This window comes from Zosterops lateralis (assembly GCF_965231275.1).
Source record: "Zosterops lateralis genome assembly, chromosome: 1".
In the NCBI taxonomy this organism is placed as follows: Eukaryota; Metazoa; Chordata; class Aves; order Passeriformes; family Zosteropidae; genus Zosterops; species Zosterops lateralis.
Genome location: NC_139762.1, coordinates 68,473,191 through 68,486,026, shown reverse-complemented (window position 1 = coordinate 68,486,026; position 12,836 = coordinate 68,473,191). Strand labels below are relative to the sequence as shown.

Below are 12,836 nucleotides of genomic sequence, written 5' to 3'. Positions count from 1 at the left end.
AACTGTAACCGAGAGGCTGCTGCTGTAGAAGGCACAACTGCTGAGTCTCTTGTCCAAACGGGTTTGAACACCCAGAAGCTTCAGTGTCTCAGATTTGGTGGGTGCAGAGGGTCTCTCCTTACCTGGTGGGAACAACTTGGCCACAGTTCAAGACCAGAATAGCAAAAAGCAACTGTTGAAGAGTATTTTCTTTTTAATTTACACCACCCAGGAAACAGAGTCAACTATCCTTCTGTAACTGACTATAAAGGATAATTAGCTGCAAATCAATGTGCTTGTTTTAATTAGCCTGATTTACAAACAGCTCATTCTGTTTGTAGAGCAGGGTAGGGCTATTTGCTGAGGCTTCAGCTGCTGCAGGGTGTTTGAGAAGTCCCTGCAAGGGAGCCAGACCAGGGAGAGCAAACTGATGAGACAACGTCATTTTATTCTGTACATTTACATACAAAGTTCTTCTCAGTAGGTACAACAGATGTAACATCATGCAGACATTTAGCTTGTAAGACTGTTTTCAGTACTTGATTTAAGCTTGTGCTATGAGGAAGCACCACCAGACTATTCATGATCAAAACATACAGTAACACGATTCTTTAAAACTTCATCAGAAACTGAAATGGGGAGGGAGATCTCGCCCACTAGACAAAACACACTGTACTCCTTTCCCAAAACATTTTACACAATACATTTAAAATGAGGTTTGTAATTTCATTCTTTTCTTAAAAAATAAAATAAAAAAAAGTTACAGTGGGGGAGATCATCCCCCACTCAATAGTGTTGTCTTATGTGCCAGCTACAGGCGCGACTTGATTTGACATTCACAGAGTTCAGTTAATGGCACTTCTGCTTCCAATTTGGTGACCAATAAAGTGTGTGGCTCCAGGAAGTGGCAACAGTTAAGTAAAATACTTCCACTAAAAAGAATGACAACAAAAAAAGCCTGCTCAGTGAAACCCAAAAGTAAATCACACAACCCCCTTTCAGAGTGGCCACAAAACACTTGCAAACAGGTGACTGTCATTGTCTGTTTGCAGCGTGTCTGGCAACAAAAGCAGTACTGAAACCTTAAAAGGGGGACAAAACCCCCAAGATCAAGCATAATGTCACTTCACATTTTTGTTTGAAGTTGCAAAGATGGAGAAAGCCCTTAAATGGTAAACCCAAAGAAAAATCTACTGATGGGCTTAGAGGTTACTGAAGGTTCACAGAAAAAGGCCAAAAATGGACAAGACAGCTTGGACTGCTTCCCCTGTTGTGGTGGCCAGAAAGAGGCGCCTGAGAAAAGCCTTTCCTGGTGATGGCTGCAGAGGAGACATGGCTGAGGAGCCAATGTTGCAGCAGGCTGGGACCTCAGCAGGGAGCCCTGTCCTGCTGCAGGATGAGACAAGGCAGGACAAGCATCCCCATGCTTCCTTTCTGCCCTGCTGCACCACCTAGTACGTGGCTCCTCCACGCAAGAGAGGTTTAAGTGAAAGCTTTCCAACTCTGTAAGCATGTGTGGAAGAACATAATCATCACAGAAGTGTTCATGTTTTCAGGAAAAGGAGCAAAACTGGAACTGCCAAGGCAGGAAATTAGTTTTTGCTTTATTGTCGTGACAGAGGCAGAGGGCCAGACCGACTAGAGAAGCTGGGGCTCCCTTCGTTGTAGATCAGTACCAACTACCTGGTTTCAAGCAAAAAACCAAAAAAGCAGCAGATCAAATCAACTTCATAAGATATTTTTCTTAAAAAAATGTTGCTGCATGTTCCTATCACCTAGTGTATTTACTGTCTAAATGTCGATGTTTAAACAAGCATTCTTTTCCCTGTGCCTGTCTATCATCAGAGAGCAACCACAAGAACAGGAAACAGTAAAGCGCTGTGGACAGCAGCTGTGAGCTCACCAGGACCACTGGCAGTGCTGGAAGCAGCGAGATTTACAGGCTTGTGGATGGTCTGCAAGAGCTGTACCGCAGCTTGAGCACACGGGTCATGAAGAAGACCACGAAGGAAGGAGCCACTGGGCTCCACAGCACGATGGATGGCAGGACACTGCTTTCTGCCTCTGTGGTCACTCCTCCTCTCTCAGGCCCTTTTCCTCTTCCCTGAAGCCTTGTTTTACTTCTTCAACTTTTTGTCATGAACCCATTTCTTTCGTCCTGGGATGTGTGTGGCTTGCAACAAGCGTCTCACGTCGAAGGTGAAAGGTATTGCACAAATTTGGTGTGTGAATACTGCACAAGTGGGGAAGGGCTGGGTCCTCTCCTCAGGTGAACACAGACTGCAAAGGTCTCGGCACAGAACAAAAAGATGTGGCCACACTCAAGCGTGACAATAAAACTTGAGTGTAAGGAAGATCAGGCTCTTGCTGTCATGGCAAGTTTAGCTACAGGTGAAAAAAAACCAGTAGTGTAACTCTGGGCGAAACTACCATCAACTGGTCCAGTGTTTCTTACTGGGCTCAAGAAGAACCCAAATGTCCACATCATCCTCTGTAAAAATTAGCAGCTTTAGGACAACATTGTTACTCTGAACACAACCACCTCTGTTGCTTCTGCAGGTCTACCTGTCCCCTTGCATCTGTCAGTGTCTGGGGCTGTGCTACTTTACTGCATGGCCTGCCGGGGAGCATGGACCTCTGATTTACTGGAGACTGTAAGAGAACATCGGCAGCCTAATGGAGGATAGAAATCGTTAGGTACAGTAGTTAATTGACAATATATACAGCAAGGGAGGAAGGGGGAGGGAAGGCAGAGGAGGAAAGTGCAAATGAGCACTTCCTCCTGCATGTGAACGCAAGATATACATCAAACAAAGTGGCAATCATACGGACACTCAGTACAACATTGACATCCTGCTGCTCTGTTTGAACGTCTGCACTACCGAGCAATCACAAATGGATGGCCTGAGTGAGAAAGGAGAAGAGGGAGGGACAGAGGGGAGGGTTAACTACAATGCAAGAGAGCTGTTTACAAAGTCCTTGCATTGAACTAGATCCTCACTATAGTCTCTTGAGTGAGAACCAAAAGCCAATGGCCAAAGGAAATAGTTGGTTTGGGGGCTGGAGGAGAGAAGTCAAGTGGCTGTTATCAAAGTGCCATCTGCACAGCAGGAGGTAAGGTGGATGTTCACTTTGTGTAGAATTAATCCAATTTAAGTAAACTTTTATCCTGAACTAAAATTTTACAAGAGCAGTCGGGAAGTGGGGAAATAAGGGTGAGTTCATTGTATATTCTTGGGTCAGAACCAGAACACATCTCTAAGAGCCCAAGACGGCTCAGTACATCATTATTCACAGGCTATCAATTAATTCCTTTCCAACAGTCATTTAAGTAGTTTTTCCACTTAAATTGAAAACCCAAACCCTGGTTGGTTCTAAAACCACTTAAGACCATACCAGGACACTCATTTCCCAGGAGCAGAAATCCCAGCTATGCTACCTTTTGGAATAAAGGTATAGATCATTGCCCATGCTCCTTACTATTTATCACTGCTGGTCTATGCTTTTTTCCTGGAGCAGTCACAGATCCTGGGCCTCCTGATAATTATAGCCATTCTAGGCAAAATTCATTTTTGCATCATTAGTCAAATCATTTGCATCATCTACATTACTATTAAGGACCAGTGGCAACCACCTAAAATAGATTAATATACTCTTAAAATGCAGAAAGCTGATTCTCATTGAAAAATCAGCTTGCTTGGGTAGGATTTTCTCCAATGCATTCAGTGAAAACAAAAAAAGGACTAATTTAGAAAGTAACTTTTAAGTGCACATGGGCTATAAAGACAAATATAAGCTGCATAAAAGGCAGTCAGAGTTTGAGTCACAACAGGTTTTGCTTTGCTTTTTCTTCTTTTTTTTTTTTTTTTTTTCTTTTCTTTCCTTTCTTTTAGTGTATACAAACACAGCAGGCAATCTGGGCACTTGGACTTCCTAGACAGGCAGAAGAATGTTGCACAAGTCTAAGTTTAAGTCAATTCAACTTTGCAGTAAATCCCTCTTTCCTTTAAAGAAACACAAAAACAAAACAGAAAACAACACTCCCCCTCCCCCCATGGTTTCTTTCTTGGAATGGCTGCACCTCTTGTAAGATGGCTTCATTTTGTGATCTATGAAAGGAAAAGGAAATAAAGTGCTTCTTGAGAATAAATCAAAATAAATATACATATTTAATGGCAGGAAAAAAAAGAGTTCTGAAGGGCTACCGCCAGCCAGGTCTTTTCTCAAAAGAGTCTTTTCCCCCAAAACTTTTCAAGAGTAATCTGCACAACCATTGGAGATGCCAAAATTTGCTTTAGTAGCAGAGTTGAATTCTTCTAAGTTTGTGTCTGCTCCATCACTGGTTTGTAAAATCTGTGCAAAACACCTTTGCCCAAAGTGCTACTCCTCCCACACAACAGCATCAAATAAAATACAAAAGGAAGAGAAGAAATATAAGGAGAAATAAAATAATTAAAAAAATAAAAAGGAGAAGGAAAAAAATCCACCCAGTTACGCCTACTTCATCCCGTTGGCAGTGGTGTTCTCCGAGATGCCGTCACTCACAGCTGCTGAGTCATGGAGGCCAGAGTAATCCTTGAGTTCAGAGTTTGTCAGGAGCAGGGGCTGCTCCCCCTTCTTGTGCGGCAGGAGGGGCTGCCGGGTGTAATGTTCCCCGTCCGGGATGTTCTCAGGCAGGTTCTGGTTCTTGCTCTCGGGCAGCAGCAGGATGCAGATGATGCAGATGAGTGTGCAGCAGGCGAAGATGACGTGGTGGAGGAAGTAGCCTTTCTGGTTGTGGAGCTCCATGATGGGGGCGGTGAGGCGGCCGAAGCCTGCGCTGGCCAGGACCAGTCCCAGCCCTCCTCCCCTGCAAACACAAGTGGGAGGGGAAATAATGACACTCAAGTATCATTTCACACCCATTTAACTGCCCCCACATAAGAAGCGAACTTTTACTGTGTGTGTAGACAGCCCTCTAAAGTACTTCCAGTTCCAACTATTCCCACATTCAGTGAGGGAAAACCGATTTTGCTTAGCATGCCACTCTTCTCTACTTAGACAAGATATACCAAGGAGCAGTAAGTGCAGAAGTCAATTTTGGCTGCCTCTGAAGTATCTGGCACCATTCAGCAGTGGAGGCAGGAGATTAGACTTTACAAGCCACTGCCTTGATCCATTATACCAAACAACGAGTGCTGGAATATTTCCTAAATAAAATCATGTTATGGCTGGAATGTCTCAACACATTGGAGATGTAATAACATGCATTATTTTCAGAAAAAAAATAATTGTGTGAAAATAGACTCATCTTCTGTGCCTCCAGCTGGAGGCACAGAAGCTGCTTGTGAAAGGCCAGTTCAGTGCTCTCTCCTGATGCTTGGCTATGCAAGCAAACTCTCTTGCAATTCCCTTGGTCTTGCTCGTCAGCATCTCTCCAGGCCCTGGTGCAGGAGGCCTGGCACAGCTCACAGTCTTGTCTCTGCTGGGTGTCCCCACACAGAAGTGGCACTGCAGGTGTTTCTTTGGGGCAGGCCATTCCCTCCTGCTGTGACACAACTGAGGTCTCCTGCCAGCACAGTGTCACCCTTAAATAACTCACTTTAACAAAATCTGTGAGAGTGGCAGCTCATCCTTCTTTTTCCAAAGACCTTCATTTTCCAAAGACCCTGCTGCCTGCAGAGGGAGACCTCCCTATGAGTTTAATCACTGGCACTGTGCTTCCCTAGCAAGCCTATGAGGGCAAAGCACTTCCTATGTTTCCTCTGGGAGATGTCATTTATTCCCAAACCCTCTGGAGATCAGAGGGGCTCAGGTGTTAATTTCCTGGCCCAGTGCAGAACTGTTACTATCAACAAAAACTGGTCCTTACAAAAGATGACTTGCAGAAGGCAAATGGACTGCTTTATGTCAAATACTTGGGAAAAAAAAAAAAAACAAAAAAAACAACAAAACAGTTTCCCTATTAAGCATCCTAGAAATCACTCTACAAATAAATCTACAAATGCCAAATTCACTCAGCCAACCACAGTGTTAAAGCTAATCTTCACTCAATCCTTTCCAAAATCCACTGCTGCTTACTTGACAGCTGAAGGACAGCAAACAGGTTTCAAAAGATGCTCTTGGGACACTGACTGGATCAAAAATTCACATATGTATGTTTCAGTGCTTCAGACTCAGCAGAGCATCTTTCATAGACAACAGTGACTTCCCCAAATGCTGCAAAAGCCCTTTTTAAAAACCTGCCAGCTTTCCGATGGCAATTTAGAAACCCAGCTGAATGCAACTATTGTGCAACTTGCCTCCCTGCAACTTCATTAATACACTCACATGAGTAATCGACACAACCAGTCCCAAATGCATGGCAAATCTCTCTCCAAGCTGGCTCTGGAGCAACAAAAGCCTGGCTCATTTGCATCAGTGATTGCAAGGGCTAAATTGTATCTCAACCCCCCCTGAGAAGGACCTGAGGTGAGTTTTAAATGCTGCTGTAGAAGGACATCAAGCAAGCTGAAAGAAAACGGGAAAAGGCAACAACAAAGACGGCTCTGTCATTTATGGGTCAAGTGGCTTCAGATTTGCAGGGAGGAAAAAAAGTTTTTCCATATGACGTCAGTAATTAGAGTGGGCATTACTTTTTCCAGTGCCATCAAAACCTGGCAGAAGGCTTGAAGGTACATTTTGGTGTGTGTCCTTTAAAGGGGTGTCTTTAAGGTTTAACTACACTGCAGATGTGAAAATGTGAAAGGAAGAAAAAAAAGAGAAAACGGAAAATACTGTCAGGATTTTTTTGTTGTTTCTGTGCATATCAGGAAACAGGCTACAGTGCAAGAGGCAGCACCCTTCACGATTCATGCTGTTTTTGCAGGTGATAAGGGGCAGCAGGTGGAAAAGAAAACCATTTGGCATGCCCCGGGGCATTGTTCCTCCTCAACACGAGGAATTCCATGGCAGGGGCCAGTGTCTGTACTTCAAACACTTTCCAGATGCAGAGTGGAGCCTGGAGAGGGAGTGCGAGGGCTGCTGGCACCCACAGCCAGTCCCAGCTTTCTCCCTCATCCCTCTGCCAGCCAGTGGCTGCCCTGGGGGGCTTTCCTATGGTATGACCCCATGGATGATCAATCAGGGCCACTTTCCCAACTCCTGCTCACCCACTGACACTGGTCCTAATGTGGGCAAATCGCAAAGGGACCTTTGTTCAAAATTCTGTCCTCAGAAAGGTACTGCTTGTTCATGGCGTAGAATTTCCTTGCTTGCTACCTTAGTGTTTGCCAGAGAGCAGCAAGGCATCCTTAACTAAGGGAAGGGTCTTGTCCTTCTCAGCATTTGTCAGGAGAGCAGAGAATTGTTAATCCTGTCTTCAGACAGCCATGTCTGCATTGAGCAAATGGCTCAACACACAACATGGCTCGGAGTACAAGCAAGCCAGAGAGATGCCCAGGCTAAAGGAGGCTTTGGGAGAGCACCTGGTTCAGCCTCCTGCACAAAGCAGGGCCAGCACTGAAATCAGACAAGGTTTTCCAGCTCAGCCACTTCTCAAAGTCAGTCTCTGAAAACCTTTTCCCTGCCTTTACATAAGAGACATTTTGTGCACTCAGTCCTAGGCCAGAGAGTCAAGTAATACACCAGGACACCCTTGGCCTCATGGAGCAAGCACCACCTTTGAGAAGAAGCCAGGCCTTATTCAGGTCCCAGTACACAGTCCTGCATCCCACCATGTTGAGGAATACATTCAGTGCAGGCAGCTGAGTGGGAAAGATGAGGTGTCAGCTGCAGATTGAGCTCTGGGGGGCAGGACCCCAAGACAAGAGGCTGTGAACTGGTGCAGACCCTCTGTGTGAATGTGACTGCCCAGTGGCTCCTGGGTGGTGAGACAGGAAAGTTTCCTCAACAACTGGAAATTTGGCTTGAGGCAGCTATTGATGGGAAAAGACTAATTCAGCCATTGCTGCCTATTCCTATTTACTAGACATGCAGGCTATAGTGGTGTGAAGATTATTCCATATGGATTATCAGTGACACTTGGTGCTTTAATTCAGCATTTGGATGGAGAGGTCTGCACTGAAGTCCTGGGTACAAAGAAGTGTAGCTCCTGATGAAGCCCCCCTGGCTACTGCCAGAAGACTGGGGAGCAGTGCACAGATCTGAAAGACCCCTCTGTGACACATGTGGAACACATGTTGCTACACCTCCTAATTACAATCCTGAGTGGTGGTAGGATGGCAAAGCAGTGCAGAGTGTCATCATTTCTATAAATAAACAGGACCCTGAGGCATATCTAGCTGTTGTCGCTTGCCTGGTGTCACCCAGCAGAGTCAGGGGAAGCAGAATTTTGGCTCCAAGCCAGGATTTTGTCCCCCTCCTGGTAGCAACGTAAGTGATTTAAGGGAAAAAAGCTTGCTATGCTCAGACTGCACATCTGACCCTACTTGGCAGATTCTCTTCTGGCTGACATGGTCAATTCCTTATCTGTGTGTCTTTCAAACAGAGACAAGGAGAAAATTAAAAAGGCATAAAAACACCAAACTGACTGACACACACATAAACAAATAGCTGTTAGTGTTTCAGGCTGCTGTATAATCTCACTCCTCACACTGCCTTTTCCTGTGAAAATAATGTTATCCGTAAAATGCATTCACAAATTTAGGTAGCGTGAAAAAAAAGGCCATGGAGCAAGGAGACTCTGGCTGCTCAGATGACAGTTTTGCAATAATACTTTTGCAAAGTTATTGAAAAGACATATAATTTGGAGGGGACAAATAAAAGAGTATCCTCTTTCCTCCACTCTCTCTCCCTCCCACCCACATGACCTACATTCCTGGGAAATTCAGTGAAGTCGGAGCAAACTCCTGAATTGCTGTGGCATTGCTGAAAGCATAATCCAGAACACAGAAGCACAACCCTTGTGCTGTGAAAGATAACAGTGCATGTATAAAATGATACAAGCTCCTGACCATACAAAGATGTGTTACAGGAAACTGTCCAACAAAGATCATTTGTCTGAGTGCTCCTCTTTAGAAAAACTTTGAGCCTCTGCTAAGGTAGGTCTGTATGTGAAGAGAGAGACAGCTTTATCTGCAATAAAGGGCTTGCAGAGGACCTCTATGCACCAAAAGCATTTACACCACACATTTCAACACCTCCCTTCCACTGAAGCACCCCTGCAGCTGCCCTGGTTAACCTGCCCTATGGAGGCAGGGATTGCTGGCACCTGTGTCCTCCTCTGCACAGCCATGGAATTTCTCCTTTAATATCAAGATGCAGATTCACCCAACTGCTGCTTGAACAAACCCCGCAGAGTTGGTGATGCAATGACAATATTCAACCACACAAACTGGTTCAGCTGAGTATTTAAGACCCTACCAAGCTGCAATTCATGTGCTGCCAGGCGTGCTGATCATCACCACAATGGGACACAAGGTGGAGCCATGGAAAACAAAGCCTCTCTACACACACATTTACTGGCACAGACTGACTACAGCTACTGTAAAAAGCAGCCCTTATGTTGCTGTGAGGTCTCCAATTACATGGGGCTTCCCCTCCCATACAATATGTTAAGTTACACAGCCCATGATCAATTAAACGAGGATAATGTTGTCCCCATCTTTTGAGGGGGGCTCCAAGGTCTCACCTGATTACTGTGGGTGTGATTTCAGCACAGAAGAACACGCTGAGGCTTCCAACAGCATGCGAAGAAAACATACCCACGATGGAAAACGCAACAGAGAATTTGTCTTTGACGCTGTCACTCATACCTGACAAGACAAGTGTGTTCATGAAAAGTAAGAATGAGGTCAAACTTCCAAAAAAGAAAACAATTAAAGACATTTATATTACTCCTCTCTGTCAACAAGAATTTGAGTAATTTTGTAAAACTAATTTAAAACTGGTATTTATAAAACCCACTCCCCAAGATACAAACACATGAAAAAAACCGTAAGATCGTGCCAAAAAATGGCATGATCTCTGATTTTTTTTATGCTCAACCACCACAGAAAAGGTAAAACCTATGAAAAAACAAATCTTTGGGTAGTCTTTTAGGCACCAGCCTCTTCCCTCTCATTTTTTCACAGACAAGTGGAGGTAGGCAGCATCCCTCAAGCTGCCAAACATCTTGTAGAGTGGGGCTTGGACACTGGAGAGGCTTCCAGGACAAGAAAGGAAAGAACTAGAAGTGCTCCCATCTCTGTGCTAAGTCTCTGCATGTAATCAGTCTGCAAACTCTGTTGTAACTCCCAGCTTGACAACTGGGTGAGAACAGCCGATGCCAAGGACGGTGAAGCACTCCCTCAAGTCAGGGCTGTTTGCTCAATCATTTCATGGCTGGGTGGCAGCAAGGTTTCCGGAGCAAACGGTGCCTATCAAGCACTTGCAGAAACCCCAGTAAATCTAAACAAAGCTCAAGGAAACTGTCTCTGGCCATGATGGCAGTACATCTCTCACTTGATCCCTGCTCGCCACCTTCTGTTGGCAGGGGTGATATCTCTGACCAAGGTTGTACAAGCTCATGTGGCCTGTCCTGGCCAGCAAGAAGATCACATCACTCACAGACACTATTGCACCATACAATGGGAACACATCATGCCTGACAGGAGCACTGGGGAAAGGACTGGAACTTTGCAGCCAATGCTCCCTTCACCTTTCTACATGCACATCCCAAGGCCTGCCTAAAGAAAGAACTGCTGTGTGCAGTCCCAAGCAGGCATACTTTCTGGGTTGGATCCAATGAAAATTAACACCTGCTTTTGTTCTTGTTGAATATATCAGCTGCCAGGAGAGCAAAAGGTATTTGGGAGCTCTTTGGTTACATCTTCTGAAACTTGCTACAGCCTGCTCAGGGCTAAGCCCTTTCTGCATTGCTCCCCAAGTCTGGGGGAGAGAGCAAATTTCACCAGCTGATGAGGATGTGGGCACAGCACCTTGCAAACCATGGATCTTTGGCCACCCTTGCATAGTGGGTGAGGCTACACCATTGATCCCCTCTAGGAGTCATGACTGCTCAGCAGAACAGACCTTGGAAAAGCTGGGCAAGGACAGGTCCATCAAATCAGATACAGAAAGGTAAATTTAGTTCCCCTGTAGTTTGTCACTACATTGCTCTTCAGCTTGGGAAAGTATTTTTTAAGGTATTTAAGTCCCCTTATCAAAAGCATCCTTAAGGTGTTTTAGTCACCTTTTCTTTTCTGGGGAAAAAAAAGAAAATAAATCAGAGATTCCTGAACTGGGAATGCTGCTTCTCAGATGGAGACTTTCTGAGAAAGCCTTACCCTGTACATCAGACCCTGGGGGACCTCTGCATCCTCTCTTGACATGCAGAGGTGAGCCTACATGGAGGAGATGCTACATGAAGAGGCTGTACATAAATGATCAGGCCTGCCTGCGAGTGGGGTCTCAAGGCACTGCACAGAAGTGGACAAGTGGACTTTCCCCTTGCACCCCACTTTGTGGCAGCAGCTCTGCTCTGGGTGCTTTGGCCCAGGCCTTTTGGATCTGCCCCTTCCTGCAGGAGTGCTTCCCACTAGATGCAGATTTGTCTGTAAACCATACCTGAGTCTGGAAGTTGACTGTATTTTCCAATCACTGGATCCAAGACCATGGAAATCAGAGAAAGGTAAAAAAGAGAAAGGGAAAGAAAATAAGAACATGAGGTTTTTATATGTTTATTTATCTGAAAGAAATAAAAGGGTAAATCCCACATGCCACCCTAGCCCCACCCTCTGACTCCCAATTCTTTCCCATGCCAAAACCGTCACAGCTTTCCCTGGCCACCAGATAGGTCATGCTGTTTCCAGGCACATCTCAGCAAGGGGACAGCATGCTAATGAGACAGTGATAACAAACAGCAGTAAAGCATATTTAAAAGCCCCAGAATTACCACTGCTTAACACAAAGGCCTCTTTGTTGTTAATGAAGGGGGAGAAGAGAAAATGCCCTTCTGCTGCAGCCCTGAGGGAATGGCCAAGAGAAGCTTGGGTTAGAGAGCAAAATTGGGGCATCAGTGCTGTCAGACTGGTGGGATACCTATTCCTCTCCAAAACCATGAGCTGATGGTCCGTGTGTCACACTACCACCAATCCTAACCACACAGGAGCACACAGCAGCACTGGGCAGCAAGGGGAAGGGCATCAGCACAAGCTGGGCACAGCCCTGCTGGTCGTCTCCCACCAGGATTCTGTGACTTCCTAGGTGACACTCAAGAGTCCAAAGGAGGGGTCAAATAAGGAGAGCTTCAAGGTCTGCTGCAGGTGTGTGGCTGGTGGAAAATACCCCTCTCTCTCACCATTCTCAAATTCTGATTTCATTTTCAATTACAATCAAATTATACTGAATTAAAACATGCAAAATGCTGTGACAGATTTCAAAATAAAGAGGGTCACTGCTTATCTCCAAACGACATCTAGTTCTGAGGAAGAGGGGGCCATGGTCAAGAGTGGGGAGAGCTGCTCTGAAGTTCGAGGCTGCCTTTCCCTCTTCTCACAAAGAAAAGAGTGGAGTCAGAAAGGCTGACAAGGGCACTGCACTGAGAGTACCAATGTAGCACAAAGCACCTAAAGCCATGATTGATCTTAGTTTTGGCAACTTGGCTCACAAACCCACCTAAACCTGTTATGGAAAAGGTTGTAATGAGTCCTACAGGGTATTGCCTGCAACCTCCCTCAATTTTGAAAATATGCAATCAGAATTTCGTGGCTCTGGAGCAGACTAAAAGCTCTGACACACTGTCTCTCAACTAAGCAAGTGTGTGTTTATTAACAGCCTCAGCAAACATCTTCCATCCTTAAAACAAAAATTAAAATGGGCAAATTCAGTGTAGAGAGACCCTGATGGAGACCTCCAGAAGAACATGGAGCTTTGGGAGGTTGTACACACGCACAGCA

The 12,836-nt window shown here is 45.2% G+C and overlaps 1 protein-coding gene across 2 annotated transcripts in view; it reads right to left on the bottom strand.

Moving 5' to 3' along the window:
• Positions 1-413: 413 nt before the first annotated feature.
• Positions 414-12,836, bottom strand: part of SLC22A23 (solute carrier family 22 member 23) — a 109,439-nt gene continuing 97,016 nt past the window's right edge. For both annotated transcript variants that reach the window (XM_083858799.1, XM_083858800.1), the window contains 3 exons: positions 11,506-11,538; positions 9,590-9,713; positions 414-4,828 (listed from right to left, as the gene is read on the bottom strand). In XM_083858799.1, the coding sequence (XP_083714925.1) occupies positions 4,477-4,828; positions 9,590-9,713; positions 11,506-11,538 (509 nt within the window). In that variant the 3' untranslated portion in view covers positions 414-4,476. The remainder of the gene's footprint in view (positions 4,829-9,589; positions 9,714-11,505; positions 11,539-12,836) is intronic.